The sequence below is a fragment of the Macaca fascicularis genome, chromosome 19 (genome assembly GCF_037993035.2).
Source record: "Macaca fascicularis isolate 582-1 chromosome 19, T2T-MFA8v1.1".
Lineage (NCBI taxonomy): Eukaryota > Metazoa > Chordata > Mammalia > Primates > Cercopithecidae > Macaca > Macaca fascicularis.
The window spans coordinates 59,090,705-59,108,099 of NC_088393.1; the positions used below are offsets into that span (position 1 = coordinate 59,090,705).

Genomic DNA, 17,395 nt, shown 5'->3' on the forward strand with positions numbered 1-17,395 from the left:
ATTGTAGTGTTGGTATTATTGTACCCATTTCCCTGACTGAGAAACTGAGATTCAGAAATGATGCAACATGGCCAAGATCATAAGATACAATTAATACCAACAAGAAGAGCAATAAAAAATCCAGCAGACTAGATTGGGATGATGCAATTTAGGAGTCCCCAAGACGCCTCTGATTCAGTGATCCACAAGAAGGACCCAAAACTCAGCAGAACTGTTTTACTCATGATTGCAGTTGATTATAGCAAAAGAATACAGATGAAAATCAGTACAGGGAAGAGGTGCCTAGGGCAGGATTCAGGAGAGAGCAGGCATGCGCTTTCAGCTGGCCTCTCCCAGTAGTGTTGCACCAACAGAGGTTACTTCTTTCAGCAACAATGTGTGGTGACATGCACAGACATGCCAAGAAGAGAAGTGCACCCAAGCCTTGGTGTCCAGGGTTTTTATTGTGGGTCTGGTCACTGACTTAGCTTAGTCTTCAGCCCCTCCAGAGGTCAAGCTGATGCCCCAGGATCCAGGGGTCCCACCATAAATCAGAGTGTTAGCATCAACTGATGAAGTCCAAGGTCTCAGGTAAACAAAGACACTCCTATCAGGCAGGATATCCCAAGGGTTTAGAGATCACCTCGTAGCAGCTGGACAAGTGTCAAGCCTTTCTTAGGTAAGGTGACTCTTTTAATGCACAGATATAATACAGGAGTATGGTAGGTGGGTCTGTTTTTCAACTTGGATCTCTCCTTACAGGGTTACTTTCTCAGGTTTTGATGGAAATCAAGAAGATACCAGTGGAAGAGGGGCTGTGCACGACAATCCCTTGTGCATTTGAATTTCCCAAAGAACTCCCAAGCAATTCCATGATCATGGGCTACTGGCTCAACAAAAACGTCAGCTCCCTTGTAGCTACAAATAAACCCAATGCTACCGTTGGTGATAACACCAAGGACAGATTTTCCATGACTGGGAATCTTGATGAAGAAGACTGTACCCTACTCATCCATGATATTCTCAAAGGGAACAGTGCGACGTATTTATTCTATGCAGATCTAGGAGAACAAAAAAGTGCTTTCCTGGGGGAGAATATCAAACTCTTTGTGTCAGGTGATGTTCAATATCATCCAATAAGTGGTTTGGAAAGAAGGAAATCCAACCGTGGTTCTGGTGATTATGTGGTTTTTACTTGATGGGCACTAGGCTTTACAAAACCTCAGGTGTTTGAGTTTTCCAGTGATGCAATGAGATCGGTATAATAGGTAACTTTACTTTTCCAAATAGAAATGGCAAAAAGAGAAGCGACTCACCCTATGTCATCCAACCAATACAAAACAGAGAGGAAATGATCACAGACTGGGCTGGGAAGGGGCAGAGTCTAGGGGTAGAATTGGGCTGGAAAAGGGAGGCAGAGGAGGAGTTACCACTAGCACATCTAGTCTGGGGCTCAGGTAAGGGGCCAGAATGTAGAATCCTCATTCTACAATGTAGATCGTCAGAAAACTCACCCTCAGTCTTTGAAGACCAGAGTTCAGGTTCAAGCTCTACCACCTTGAGTAGTTCTCTTCAGTTTGATCACCTGGACGCTGGGCTGTTCCCCTTCCACACAGAGAAAGGAAATCTATTTGTGGAAAACCATTCAACCCCAACAATCCCAGGTTTCACAAGGCTGTTGGGGAGGTGAGGGGGTTGCAAATGAGCTAATGGGCGGGGAGCACTTTGTAACCTGGAAACGCCGTGCATCAGTGAAGTGTCCATGAGGGTCCCTTTTCCCCCAAGGTTTGGGTCTGCTTCTCTCTTCTCCAGACCTAACCCAAAAGCCAGAGCTCCACATCCCAGAGATTCTTTTGGCTGAGAAACCTGTGACCTTGAACTGTACCCTCAAAGGCACCTGCAAAGAAATCAAAGCCCTCTTTCGCTCCTGGAAGAACCCAGCCATCTCCAGCAGCTCCTCCTCAGTGCCGCACTTCATCCTGAGGCCTGAGGACCATGGCAACACCCTTGGATGTCACTTGAACTTCTCCCTAGCCAACGTGACCAGAAGTAGCTTGGTCAAGCTCCAAGTGGTCTGTAAGTGCTGGTGGGCACAGGCAGGATCCTGAGAAATAGTGGGCTCAAGAAAAGACCTGAGCCCCAGAGGGAAAGAAATCTTAGGAGCTGTCACATGTTCCCCCTGACCTTTGGGGCTGAAAGGTCAGAGGTAGGAGCTGAACCCAAGTCGGAGGCAGATGTGGAGAGAGGATGAAAGGGGACTGTTTTGAGTCCCAGCCCCACTCTGGATTGCCAGAAAGTCTTTCTGAAGCTCCCTGTGAATAGCGAGTAGAGAGAAGGCTGGGTCTTAGGGGAAGTAGAGAAGCAAAATCAGGACATCTTGATGATCCCCGATTCTTCCTCCGCACAGCACCTCCCAGGTTGTTCGATTCCTCTTGTTCTTTGGAGAAGACAGTTCTGTGCAGCTGTTCCTTCCATGGGATCCCCACACCCTCCGTGCAGTGGTGGATGGGAGGTGTCCCTGTGGATGTGAACAGCATGGATAACATCCCCCGGGTGACTTCTTCCACACGTGTCCCCTGGGCCAATAGCACCATCAACCTCATCGGGGAGCCAGAAATAGTCATGAGACTTCGCTGTGAGGGGAAGAACCAATATGGAATTCACACTTCCAGCTTCTTCCTGATACCAAGTGAGTATCCAGGGACCTAGTGACTGAGCTGGAAAGAACGCCTAAGGACCAGATGTGGATGGGCACAGGGCCAGTGGAAAGGGTAGAGAGTTTTAGCTCCGACTTCAAAGCCTTTGGAGAAAAGTCCATCTCACTTCCCTCCAATTCCAGATAAGAAATCAGTTTCCAGTATGTTCGTGAAAGGATTAATCCAGGGCATTGTGTATGGAGCCATTGCATTCTCATTGCTCTTCTTCTGCCTCGTCCTCTTGTTGTGAGTATCAAAGTTCAAATTCATCAGCAGCCTTTCCCAAAGCCTACTACCTTTATTTATGTTCTCCATTTCCTTCCTCATACTTCCTTCCAGTTTATTTTGCTTTTTCTACTTTGTTTGTTTGTTTGTTTGTTTTTTGAGACAGGGTCTCCCTCTCTCACCCAGGCTGGAGTGCAGTGGAGCAATCACAGCTCACTGTAGCCTCCACTTCCCTGGGCTCATGATCCTCCCACTTCAGCCTCCTCAGTAGCTGGGACTACAGGTGTGTGCCACCACGCCTGGCTAATTTTTGTATTTTTTTGCAGAAACGTGATTTCACCATGTTGCCCAGGCAAGTTTCCAACTCCTGGGCTCAAGTGATCGACCCACCTCAGCCTCCCAAAGTGCTGTTGGGATTACAGGTGTGGCCCACCGCCCCCGGCCTTGTCTGCCTTTTAAAAATGGATTCTTACGTCGTTAACTTTCGGTTATTCTTCTTTTTCAGTATTTGTATTTAGGGCCATAAATTTCCCTCTGAGCGTGACTTTAGCTGCATCTCACAAATTTTAATATAAAGATTTCATTATCATTTGGTTACAATATTTCTAATTTCCATTATGATTTTTTGACGCATGAGATTTTTTTGTTTTTGTTTTTTTGTTTGGTTTGGTTTGGTTTTGAGACAAGAGTTTTGCTCTTGTTGCCCAGGCTGGAGTGCAATGGCATGATCTCGGCTCACCACAACCTCCGCCTCCCAGGTTCAAGAGATTCTCCTGCCTCAGTCAACCTAGTAGCTGGGATGACAGGCATGCGCCAGCACGCCCGGCTAATTTTTTTGTATTTTTAGTAGAGGCGGGGTTTCTCCATGTTGGTCAGGCTGGTCTCGAACTCCCGACCTCAGGTGATCCGCCTGCCTTGGCCTCCCAAAGTGCTGGGATTACGGGCGTGAGCCGCCGCCCCCAGCCTAACCCTTGAGTTTCTTAGGCACATTACTGCCTTTTAAAATTTTTAGCTTAAACCGAATAAGGTCAGAAAATATACTATGCATGATTTCAATTCTTTATTTTCTTTGTAACACATTTTTTGTTTAGTTTTTATAACTATTCCATGTGAACTTGGAAAGAATGTATATTCTGTGCCTCTTGAATGCAGTATATATTTCTCTGTGTGTGTGTCTGTGTGTGTACACAAACACATACATATACGTATATACCCTTTAAATCAAATTCATTAATCGTGTTGTTTAAATCTTCTCTACTTGTACCGACTTAATTGCCTGCCTGCTCTAATGATAAGAGATAGGTGTTTTTAAATCTCCCACCATGATTGTGGATTTGTTTGTTTCTTCTTGAAATTCTGTCAGTTTTTGCTTTATAAATCTTGAGGCCATGTCATTAGCTTCAAGTCTATTTTAAAATGTGCATACAAGGCCGAGCGTGGTGGCTCATACCAGCCCTTTGGGAGGCCAAGGCAGGTGGATCACTTGAGGTCAGGAGTTTGAGACCAGCCTGGCCAACCAGGTGAAACCCCATCTGTACTAAAAATAAAAAATTAACTGGGCATGGTGGCGTGTGCCTATAATCCCAGCTATTTGGGAGACTGAGGCAGGAGAATGGCTTGAACCCAAGAAGCGGAGGCTGCAGTGAGCCGAGATCATGCTCCTGCACTCCAGCCTGGGTAACAGACTGACAGGCTCTGTCTTAAAAAAAAAAAAAAAAGTTCATACAAGTATCTTCCTTATATCAGAAACCATTTTTCTTCTTCACCTTTGTATTAAAGCCTATCCTGTCAGATATTAGTATAGCTCCACCAGCTCCTTCTTTTACATCTACTCTCAATCTGTGATCTTAAAGTTTAGATATGTGTTTCGTAATCAGCATATGATTTTGACTTTTTTTAGTCTGGTAATTTTAAAATCGGATTTAAATTACTTTACTTGATGTAATTACCAGTGCATTTAAACACTGATGGCATTTCAATATACCATCCCGGCTTGTTCCATATGTTTATTTTTTCCCTTTACTTGTCTTCATTTGGATTGGCTGGGTATTTTTATCAATCCATTCTTTTCTTTCTACTAGTTGAAAATTATGCGATTATACGTTTTTTAAATATTATTTTACTGGTTACCCAGAAATCACAACATCTGTACTTCAGTTATCAAAGTATATATTTGAGAATTTCAAAGTATAAAACCTTTACCCTCCTCCAGATAATATAAAGACCTTAGAACAGTTGAACTCTAGCTCTCCTCCTCACAACTTACATGCTATTTTCATAACATTCTTTGTGGCATTTTATCAATCCCAATATACGTGTTATTTCACATTCAAACATCTCCGAAGTAGAGGTATGTCTTCAATTGATGGTGATTTACAGTTGCTGTTAGTCCCAGGTGGCAGTCCTGATAAAGTTGTCATTGCCTGCAGGTGCATGAACTCTGTCATTGCTGTTCATATTATCGCTTTAATTGAATTATTTGTTCATTGATACATGTTTAATTTATTGCCTTTTCAAACATTTGCAAAAGTGTTACATTATTAGCTGGTACAGAGACAAAGTTATTGTGTATACAGAAGGGCACAGAAGTAAAAGAGGAAGCATACCTTTCATTCTTGGGACGCCTGTAACATTTGTTTGGGAAATGACCATATTCGGTATTTTTTTGTAGAGCAACAATCTGGTGCTTTATAGAACCTAGGAAAGAAAGATACCCACATGTGGATGAAGCCATGTTACTTTTTGTTGTAAGATAAAAAGCAAAAGGGTAATTTACCATAAACTGTCAGTGCAAATGAAATAAGAAGAAATTGCTTAATCCTTTAGAAGACATTTTTAAAATTTAAATTAACATGACATGGGATGATTCATGTGCTGTTCAGGACGATGATTCATGTGCTGTTCAGGACGATATTAGTTCTTAATAGTTTAACTGGCAACATTTTTTTCCCCTTAGGTGATATATAAATTATGCATCTTAGTATTAGTGGCATTTTATTATTAATGAAATACCAATTCTATATTTTTGAGCCCCCAAAGATATCATCGTGATGTTTGGTTTTATTTTGTACATTCACTGCTCATTTTGATTTACATACATATTTACCATAGTCTCTATTCTTTATTCCTTACACTCTGTTAGTATTCTTAGATCTTCCATCCAGAATCTTTTTTCCTGAAATATATTCTAGAAACCCCTTTAGAATTGGTTTTCTGGTAGCAAACATCCTTGGTTTCCTCTCTCACTTTCTCTCTCTTTCTCTCTCGTTCTCTCTCCCTTCATAGTCGAAAAATATTTTGGCCAGACATGGTGGCTCATGTCTGTAATCCCAGCACTTTGGGAGGCCAAGGTGGGCAGATCACTTGAGGCCAGAAGTTTTAGACCAGCCAGGCCAACACGGTGAAACCCTGTCTACTGAAAATACAAAAAACCAAAAATAGCCAGTTTTGGTAGTGTCCACCTGTAATCCCAGCTACTCAAGAGGCTGAGGCAGGAAAGTCACCTGAACCCAGGAGGCGGAGGCTGCAGTGAGCTGAGATTGTGCCACTGCACTCCAGCCTGGGCCACAGAGTGAGACTTTGTCTCAAAAAAAAAAAAAAAAAAAGGTAGATTTGCCAAGTTTGGAATGCTGTATTGGCAGGCATTTTCTTTCGGTATCTTGAACTATTCCGTGTTCCACTATATCTTGCTTCTATTATCACAGAAGAAAAGTCAGCTGTGACTCTCATCTGCTGCTCCTTTGAAAATGATCTCTCCTTCCCTGTCTCGGCCTTTAAGACCTCTTTGTCGCTGACATTTCTGGTTTGGCCTCACACTTTACACTTTCCTAACAGCAACTTGCCTATTTGTCTCTGACACATGCGTTTCTTGTCCTGCAGCTTTGCTGACAGTTTGGCTTCTGCCCAGTACTCCCTCTCCTCTGCATTTCATCTCCTACCCCTGCTCCCCTCTCACACCTGGCTGACATTTATTCATCATTTACAACTCAGCCTATAGTCCTTCCATCACACGGTCTGGAAAACTTCCCCGGGCCTCTCTCCAGGGCCAGGTGTCTCTTCAGGACTCCTGTACGTCTCCTGGACTTTTGGGTATTAGCACTAACACTTCTACTTTGATGTGACTGAGTGTGGATATCATCTTTTTAGGTTTGTCGTTATTGATATTTATTTGGCCTCTTCAATCTATGCTTTGGTGTCTTTCATCAGTTCTGGGAAGATTCTTAACCACTGTTTATATTGTCTCTGCTCTTTGTTTTCATTATAGGGCTTTCATCTAATGTTTGTCAAACTTTTTTATCTGTTTCCCCTCTTACCCTGTGTCCTGTAGTTTCCAGAGAGAGGGAGTCAAGTAAACAAGTACTAGGTTAGAGGTCTGTATGAGGGAGATGCTAACAGAACCCTACTCTTTCACTGTCTTCATCCTTGGAGCAGAGGTACGGGATCAGTACTGCCCAGAAATCCTTTAGCTTGCCTCTAATCAACCCCCTTCGACTTCACACTCTGTCAGTATGCCAGGTGTTTCCCTCTTTCCCCCAATCTCTTATCTCATCCCATCACATTCAGCAATAGGGTTTACCTACTTCCGAGGAAAAAAATCAACTCCCCGACACATACGACATCATTACCACTGACGGTGAGTGATGTACTCCCTGCCTTTTTCAGGTAAAGAGGCTTCCTTCCTCCTGTCCAAGGTAAACCTCACCTCCTCTGCTTGGGAATCCTTCTCCTCCACTGCCTTAGGAGCTGGACTCCATCAATCATCCCTTCTGGCTCCTAAATTTTCAATCATTCTTTCTTTGCCGGCACAAATCTCTCCCACCTCAGCCCCACAGGCTTCCTCTATGTACTATCCAATATTCTTTTGGAAAAATACCTTACACCACTTCCTGATTCTCATCACACTCTTCCACTTGCTCCCCAGCACCAGGCCACTGAAACGACATTGTCTAAAGCAACCAGTGACCCTTATTCTCAACGTTATTCTCAAAATCCAGTGGCAGGTGTTCTTTCTCTTGTTCACCTTTAGGCAGCATTTAGGATTGGGGTTGGTGGGGTGAGGTCCTCACACCCAGTGGCTTATTTTCATAACAAGGGAAGCATGGCAAGGCCATCTGCTGAAAATGACACGGGTGGGAGCATGGGGGATCCGTGGGGGATTGAGAAGAGGCATGATGTGTTAGAGTGGTTGGAATAGCCACTGGGGAGAATGAGCAGGATCTGTATAAGGACAAGGAGAGCAACCACTGAGCAGTAGCAAAGGCCCAGTGGTTGCTGGAGATTAGTAATCATTAATGGTGCCAAGCATCATTGCTATGTGACATCTCCTCCCAGCAGTGGTCATTGGAAGACGTCTTAGTCCATTCAGGCTGCTATAACAGAATACATAGACTGGGTGGCTTATAAACAAAAGAAATTTACTTCTCACAGTTCTGAAGGCTGGGAAGTTCAGGATCAAGGCACCAGAAGATTCGGTGTCTGGTGAGGGCCTGCTTCCTGGTTCACAGACGGCACCTTCTGGTTGTGTCCTCACATGGTGTACAGGGAAAGGGAGTTATCTGGGATCCCTTTAAAAGGGCACTATAATCCCATTCATGAGGGCCACACACTCCTGACCTAATCACTCCCCAAAGGCCCCAGCTCCAAATACCAAAACACTGGAGATGTTGTTTCAACAGAAGAATTTTGGAGGAACACAAACATTCAGACTATAGCAGAAAAAAAGGAGTAGATGATGGCATTGGGCTAGGTTTGAGTATTCATGGACAACATGCTAGGAAGGGTGATGGAGTGGGGAGGTGGGAGATGGGGAAGCGAGGAGGCTGGAAGGTGAGAGCACTTTAACTGAGGAGCCATTGTACCTAGTGGGGTGGGGAGGGAAGGAATGGAAGAGAAACTGAGTCTCCATAGACTGTAGAAAATATAGTGTCTTGGGATTGAAGCTTCCACCTGTGATATCATATAATGGGAACAGTTGGAAGGGGAGCACAAAAATACTGGATGGATAGAAGAACTAGGCAGATGATGAAGTATTGGAATTTGCATTTTCATAAGTGGAAAAGTTTTTGGGAGATAATGAACCCTTGGTAGTTAAAGGAAACAGTTGCCTTCATCAGGTCTCTTCCAGTTGTGAGTTATAAGGGCTGAACTCAACCAGCTCAAAGAGAAAGGTAACAGTTCTGATCATCTGTTGCTATGTGTCTCTACCCCTGTCTTAGTCTATCTGGGCGGCTGCCACAAAATGCCATAGATTGGGCGTTTTGTGCACAATAGAGATTGATTTCTCACGGTTCTGGAAGCTAGGAAGTCCAAGGCCTGGGCACCAGCAGGTTCAGTGTCTGGTGAGGGCTCTCTTCCTCTCACAGTGTCCCCACTTGGTGGAAGGGACTAGGGGGTCTCGCTGAGGTCTCTTTTATGAAGGCTCTTGTCTCATTCAGGAGGGTTCCATCCTCATGAACTAGTCACCTCCCAAAGGCCCCACTTCCAAATACAGTCACCTTGAGGGTTAGGATTTCAACATGTGAATTTGAGCGGAGGATATAAACATTCAGACCATAGCAATCCCCCAAAATACAGTGGCTTCAAACAATAATCATTTTAGTATTTTTCATGATTTCCTAGATTAGGAATTTGGGCAGGGCCCAGCTGGATGCTCCCTGTGGTGTCACTTGAGGTCACTTGAATTGGGCTAGCATGGAGAGTCCCAAATGCTTTCATTCACAAACCAGGCATTTGGTGACAACCAAAAAGACGAGAGTCAAGCATAAAAATCCTCTGGGAATACAGAGGCCTGGCCTAGGGGGTTGCCAGTGACAGAAATGAGGAGAGGAAGGGAATGTTCTGGCCCAATAGCCAGAGGCTCAAAGTAGCAGAAGGAGACTCTTTCTTCAGAGGATGAGGGTTCTAAAACAGAAGAACACAGATGTGGGCTCCAGGCCTCCTGGAGAATCAGGCCAGAGGCAGGGTCGCTCTCAATGGGGAGAAGGCTTCGGAGGTGGTGTCCTGGGGAAGGAGAAGGAAGGGATCTGGGAAGAGTGGGGTACAGGAGGTAGGAAGGGCCAAACACAGCAGAAGATGGGTGGAGAGTCCAGGACAGGAGAGTGTGGTGGTGGTGCCCCAGCCAGAGGGTGAAGCAGAAGGCATGGGGGCAGTAGATTGGGCCACAGGTGTGGAGGTGTCCCCTGCAGGCGGGCTGGTGGCTCTGGAGCTGAGCTGTGCCAAGTTCCCTCAGGAGGCAGACATTGGGGGCCTTGGGAGGGCAGGAAGAGAGTCACAGTGTGTCCAAGCAAATCCAGTACAAGCATAGGAGCGGGTTGTGAATGGGAGGAAAACCTACAATAAAACAAAATGGCGGCCGGACATGGTGGCTCACGCCTGTAATCCCAACACTTTGGGAGTCCGAGGCGGGCAAATCGTGAGGTCAAGAGTTCGAGACCATCTTGGCCAACATGGTGAAACCCCGTCTCTACTAAAAATACAAAAATTAGCCAGGCGTGGTGGCATGTGCCTGTAATCCCAGCTACTTAGTAGCCTGAGACAGGAGAATCGCTTGAACCCAGGAGGTGGAGGTTGAAGTGAACCAAGATTGTGCCACTGCACTCCAGCCTGGGCAACAGAGCAAGACTCTATCTAAAAAAAAAAAAGAAAGAAAGAAAAATGAGGCTGAATGCATTCACTCATGCCTGTATTCCTAGCACTTTGGGAGCCCAAGGCAGGAGGATCGCTTGAGCCCAGGAGTTTGAGACCAGCCTGGGAAACATAATAAGACCCCATCTCTACAAAAAAAATACAAAAATTAGCTGAGCATGGTGGCGCACGCATATAGTCCCAGCTGCTCAGGAGGCTGAGGTGGGAAGATGGCTTGAGCCCAGGAGGTAGAGGCTGCAAAGAGCTGTGATCACACCACTGCACTTCAGCCTGGATGACACAGTAGGACCTTGTCTCTCAAAAAAAGAAAAGAAACAATAAGTTGCAATAATAATCTTGAATTCAAACCATCTCACAAGGCTGCTTCAATATTTTGCTATTTTCCTGCATGTCTGGATTGGTATGCTTTGGCCTCATTCATAATTTTTTAGAGTATGCAAAACATGCAAATGGCCTTTATCACAGTGCACATGCTGCACACGAATGCAACGGAGATGTGTGATGCAAAGCCTTTCTCCACACATTAACTCAACAGAAATTTACTGAGCAGATTCTACATGCCAGGTCATACTGTTATAGGAAAGGGGTCCGGATCCAGACCCCAAGAGAGAGTTCTTGGATCTCACACAAGAAAAAATTCAGGGCGAGTCTGTAAAGTGAAAGCAAGTTTATTAGGAAAGTAAAGGAATAAAAGAATGACTACTCCATAGACAGAGCAACCCCGAGGCCTGCCGGTTGCCCGTTTTCATGGTTATTTCTTGATGACATGCTAACCAAGGGGTGGATTATTCATGCCTCCCCTTTTTAGACCATATACGGTAACTTCCTGTTGTTGCCATGACATCTGTAACCTGCCATGGCGCTGGTGGGAGTGTAGCAGTGAGGATGACCGGAAGTCACTCTCGTCACCATCTTGGTTTGGGTGGGTTTTGGCTGACTTCTTTACTGCAACCTGTTTTATTAGCAAGGTCTTTATGACCTCTATTTTGTGCTGACCTCCTGTCTCATCCTGTGACTTAGAATGCCTTCACTGTCTGGGAATGCAGCCGAGTAGGTCTCAGCCTTATTTTACCCAGCTGCGATTCAAGATGGAGTTGCTCTGGTTCACATACCTCTGACAATATCGTAGAGCAAACCAGGCCTCAGGGAGGTGGACACCGAAGGAGGACATATACAGATGTGTAGGGATAAATGTTGGGAAGTGCCTGGAGGAAAACGGGGAGCTGGGAGAGAGTTTGGCAAGGGGAGGGGATGCGAAGCAGCCGTTAGGTACTTGCTCTGAGACCTAAAGGAGTATGCTCAGACCGAGGGAGCCGCAGTTCTAGGCTGAGATTGCAGAGGTTTAGGAGTCCAAGAGTCCAGCAGGGCCGGATGAGCTGAGAGCTTAGGGAGAGCTTGAGAGAGGCCAACCTGTGGGCAGAGCCTCAAGGGCTCTGGTGAGAAATTTGGGCTTCATCTTCCTTGTGGAGGGCTGTTTCCTCTCATGCGTGGTCATCCTGGAAGGTGAACTGCTCTTCAGTGGGTACTTTACCTGCGAAAATCGTATGTGGACAATGTGGTGGGTGAGTCCCTCCAAAATGAGTTTTGTGTGAGTTGCCCAACAGCGTAACAAACTGGGCGCTATTTGTGTTCATTGCTCACTTTGTTGCTCTCTGATGCAAATCTCTGTAAATGGAGGCCTCAGCTTCTAAGAGAAATAAAAAAAAAGGTTTTTTGCAACCCAAAGCCCAGGCTGAAATAGACATGCTTCCTTGTCATTGCCTTGACCAATGACTAGATTTTTTTTTTTAGTGCCCTGTTGATGTGGGGGTGTCATATCCAGGTCCCTACTTAGTATGGACCCAAGGCCTTGTTGTCTGCTGTCACCGGACCATTTAAACCAAGTCCCTTGGTTATTATAACAGCGAGCCCCCCTACCCCGCGACCCAGCGGTGTGCAGCCAACCCTCAGTTGATGCGTGGCCTCTGATCTTCCCTCCCGAAGTCCTTACAACCTCAGCCCCATCGGTATTTTCGGATGTTTTTGTAGCGCAAGTGTTTTCAGACAGGAAATGGACGTTTGAATCTTATTGTCTGAATGCAGAAAGAAACAATGGAAGGATCTCCATCTGGGGAGGAACAGATCTGGTCTTTAAAGTTCGCTCAGGCTGCTCTGCAGGGGACGTGGGGCAGAAAGACAGAGCCGCCAGCCGGGGACCAGCAGGCGTCCCCTGAAGCTGCCAGAGCAAGAAAGGAAGGGGACCAGTTATATAATCCATGGGACATCCACACAACAGAACAACACAGCTGTCAGAAAGACCAAGGCGGTGTGCCGGGCACGGACATGCAGACATGAGCCAGAAATATTAGAAGGAGGAAGAAAGGTGCAAAAAAAAGACCTGTCCAAAACTAAAAAGTGTATATGGAGACATCACAGGGCAGCAAGAGAAGCAGGAATGGACCAGACATGAAGGGCCACCAGGCTGAAGGGCTGGGCTGTGTCCTGGGGGAACTGGGGAGCCATGGGAGGTCTGTGAGCCGGAGAGGAGCTGGGCAGCTCTGGGGGACAGAGTGAATTTCAGGAGGCCCAGAAAGAGGCTTGGGAGAGGGTCCACACCAAAAGAATAGAGGTTCTTATCCTCACTTGATGGGGTGGGGTGGGGCTGCGCTGGTGACAGAACCGGCAATCGGAGGAAGCGGGTGTTCTGGGCCCAGCCCAGGGCTTCTTCTGGGAACTGGACGGGGCAGGGACTGAGCACAGCATTCACCACGGGGCTTCCTGCCTTAGAATGAAGATGCTTAACTGGTGGGAGGAACATCAGAGTCCCAAGACCAAAGAAGGCCTGACCCTTAAGAAACCAGAGCTGCTGGAGGAACCAGAAGTACCCAGCGTGCCTGAAGCTGACATCCCACCAGACCGGGCTGGAGGTAAGTCCCTGGGACAGTCACAGGCAGGTCGTCAAACAACAGGGCCGCAGGCCAGGGTCCCCAAACCCATCACCTGGCAGAACCACCGGGAGGCACTTGTTCAGGACAGAGAGTCCCAGGCCGCCTCAACCCCCCACACCACATGCTACATTTGCCAAAACAAAGTGCCACAGACTGGCTGGCTTGAACAGCAGATATTGATTTTCTCCCCCTCTGGAGGCTGGAACTCCCAGGTCAAGGTGCCAACAGCCAAGCTTCCTTCTGAGGCCTCTCTCCTTGGCCCGCAGATGCTGTCTTCTCCCTGTGTCCCCACAGGGTCATCCCTCTGTGTGTGCCTGGGTCCTAATTTCCTTCCCTTGTAAGGACACCAGTCATTGAACTCAGGCCCACCATGTGACGTCATTTAACCTTAATCACCTGTGTGAAGACTCTGTCTCCAATACAGTCACATTCTGAGCCCCTGGGGGTTAGGATGTCAACATATGAATGATGGGGGGTGGGGTGGATTCACACTTTAAGCCACAACAGAGGCTTAAAGAGGCTGCTTGGATTCCCCGGTGTTGGGTACTCAGAGAGGGGACTGGGCTTGCCGGAGGCAGCGGAGCAGCCGAGTCTGGTTCTCCCGAAGTCTAGGGATCTGGAGAGACAGAAGAGTGTAGACTCCGAGACGGATCACGGCACTCGGCCTGGGACGTGGAAACCTGGCCCAGGCAGAGCTGCACAGACCTGCCGATGCCAGCAGTGACTCCGTCCCAGACTCCAGACCCGGAGGCCGATGCCCGGTTCTCACCCATTTCCTCCCATTTCCTCGGGGAACATGCCCCGGGGCCTCCCCAGCGCCAGCCCTCGTGTTAGCCAATGTAGGGAACATGCCTAACACCTGACACCTGCCCGAGGGACACGCCACCCCAGCAGCCAGGCTGACAGGAGCAGAAACAAAACACACAGGGACACGCCAGGCATCAGCACCAGGAAACAGGCTGCTGCCGCCCACAGGGGCCGTTGTGAGCCCAGAGTGGATCCAACCCAGCCTCAGCCTTCTTCAGAGAGAGAAACTGAAGCATGCTCAGCACCATGGGAAGGTGGCTTGAAACCCTAAGGAACCCCCAAAAACACATCCACAGGGGCACTGGGAACCATGAGGCCCCAGCCTCGGCACATCTGCATGCAGACAGAGAAACTGAGGCTCACCGTGCCTCGGGCCACACCGCAACGCTGCGCGCTGCTCAGGACTCCTGAACCCGGGACCCTTGCCCCCCACTGCAGCAGCTGACCCTGTCCTGGACATTTTCTCCTGACTTTATGAGACTCTAGTGCAGAGGTTGCAAACTCAAATGCTCACAGCCACCAGGCAGGGAACAAGCGGGGCACAGTTGGCCTAATGGGGGCCTCATCTGCCTTGAAAGCAACTGAGCGTCCTGAAGGCGGCGGCTCACAGTGGCGGAACTCTCTCCAACTCCTCCCTACCCGCTCCCCACAGGTCAGGAACACGGGGTGACTACAGCTAGCTCTTCATGTTTTTTTGTTTGTTTGTTTTTTGAGGAGAATCCAGAGATCTCGATTTCAGTGTGAAATGTCTTGATTCCAGCACCTCAGCAATTGAGAACATGTTTTTAAAAGGCAGCGCCGCCGTGGGTCAAAGAAAAGCCCCGATGAGGCGTCCCATTTGCAAACTCGGATCAGAGGCAGAGATGTGGAGGGGACTCCGCTCCCTGAACACACTTCCTGCCCACAGCAGGCGAGGCTATTCAGAACGCAGACGCTTTGCCCAGGGCAACCAGAATCCCCAGGTTCTGGGGGGAAGCTTGGGTGTGGAAGAGTAAGGAGGGGTTTCTAGGTAGAGAAAAACATTCCAGGTGTTCACTCACGTGGCCACAAATCCCCGGAGGCCTCCTATGTGCCAGGCGCTGGGCTGGGGACAAAGAGGAGTCAGACCCAGGTCCTACCCACAAGGACCTCCAGGTTGCTACACCCCTTCGAGCAGGGTCAGGGCTGTGTCCCAAGAAGCATGGGGAGAGGGGAGGGGAGGAGGAGCTGGCATTGAGGGAGGGAGGGCTTGACCCTGCTTGGGGAGCTGAGTGTTGCTACCTGAGCCCAGCGGGCATGCAGGGAGAGGTGATGGCACCGCCAGGCACAGAAAGCTGCAAGATTGAAGGCAGGAGGCATGGCGCTGGGGGTCAGAGCACTCCAGCAAGGGCAGAGCAAGCAGCATTTCTAGGGCAGGAGGCAGACGACGGTGAGAACGGAGCCAGGCAAGGGACCACAGGCTGGGCCTGGGTGAAGCTCCTTGCAAACAGGCCTTGCTCACCCTCAGAAGTGAGGGAGGAGCTGATACTGACGGGGGTCCACTTCCCCTCCTCTCTGAAGGACACGCACAGTGGTGACAATGTTCCTGAGTTTGACTTCAGTCCTGATGCCCCACCAGTTGAAGGGTCGTGGGGACTAGGAGGCTGACCAGGAAAATTGTGGCATCACTCTGGGTGGGCTGAGGGGTGAGCGCAGCAGGGACCAGCCGCTCCACAGATAAAGGTGAGATTGGAAAGTGGAATCATCTCCCAAGAAGTGGATATTGGGCTGAACTCTTTCCCCTGAGGGTAGACTGAGGACTGAGGGTGGCCCAAGCCCTCACAGGCCTTCATTCACCTAAGCCAAAGACCCTGTGGAATTGGTCCCATTACCATGCCCATTTTACAGAGGAGGAAACTGAGGCCCAGAGAGGCTGAGAAGCCTGCCTAAGGTTACATTCCTACCTTCTGAGGCAGACGCTATCCCCCTGCCCTTACCCACAAAGAAGTTGAAGTTCAGAAAGGGGAGGTCCTTCCAGACTGTCACAACCTGGGGACAAAGCCAGATCTGAGGTGCTCCTGCCCTCTCCTGCCTGCTCCTAGGAGCAAGGCCCATAGGGATCACATCAGGCTCTCTTCTCCCCATTCCAGAGTGCAGACTGTGGAAGGGAGCCGTCTGGGGCCATGCAGCCACTCCAGGCTTTGCTGGCTCAAGGAGCAGGTCTAGGCTCTCCCTCCCATTGACCCTCAAAGTCTAGTCTCTCTGTCTCTGTTTCTCCCTCTCTCTCAATTCCATGCACAGATGGTTAACTCTCTGTGTGTCCTGTACCCTGCTAGGTTTGGAGAATGGCTGTGGATAGGGCTGCCACCATCCCTTCCTCTCCCAGGTGGGGATCACCCCAACCGCGGACACTGCAGAGGATGGGGGCCATGGGATCATGGACTTCTGTAGTGGCCCCCTGGACAATGGAGCTGAGCCACCTGTGTTTAGATCCCAGCTCTGGCCCCGAATGTGGGCCACTCCCATGTTCCCTAACCCCAGCTTTCATCTGCAAAATGGGGGTATAACAGACCGTGGACCACTGTGAGGCACAGATGAGTTAATGTTTATTCGGTAACCAGCTCGGGGTTAAGGGCATGGTGATGGCAGCCTGTGTGTGTGCCAGGCCATGTTCTAAGCACATTACATGGGTCATCTTGTTTGTATCCATCAGGATTCCATCAGGGAAACAGAATGAGTAGCTGATCCTTATACAAAGGCTTATTGCATGGAAGTGGGTTATGTGATTCTGAGAGCTGGTTAGGCAGGTGCTATGGACTGGATGTCTGTGTCTTCCCAACATTTTTATGTTGAAACTTAATCCCCACTGTGATGGTATCTGGAGGCCTCGGTGTGGACTACCACAACAACATACCATAGCTTATAAACACAAGAAATTCAATTCTCACAGTTTGGGGAGCTGGGAAGTCCAAGACTTCTTATTTCTTCTGGGAAACCTCCATTCTGCTCTTAAGGCCTTTTTGGGATGTGATTAGGTTATGTAGGTGGAACCTTCATGAATGGGATTCATGCCCTTATAAGAGGCCTAAGATGGCTGGGCACGGTGGCTCATGCCTGTCATCCCAGCACTTTGGGAGGTTGAGGCAGGAGGATCACTTT

At 48.2% G+C, this 17,395-nt stretch overlaps 1 protein-coding gene across 1 annotated transcript; it reads left to right on the forward strand.

Moving 5' to 3' along the window:
* The first annotated feature begins 606 nt into the window (after nucleotides 1-606).
* On the forward strand, nucleotides 607-14,862 carry LOC123566809 (sialic acid-binding Ig-like lectin 13). Its single transcript, XM_045380295.2, has 5 exons — nucleotides 607-1,095; nucleotides 1,792-2,055; nucleotides 2,387-2,668; nucleotides 2,819-2,921; nucleotides 13,311-14,862. Exons 1-5 carry the CDS (start codon nucleotides 699-701, stop codon nucleotides 13,810-13,812), a joined length of 1,548 nt encoding a protein of 515 aa, XP_045236230.2. The 5' UTR covers nucleotides 607-698; the 3' UTR covers nucleotides 13,813-14,862.
* Nucleotides 14,863-17,395: the final 2,533 nt, after the last annotated feature.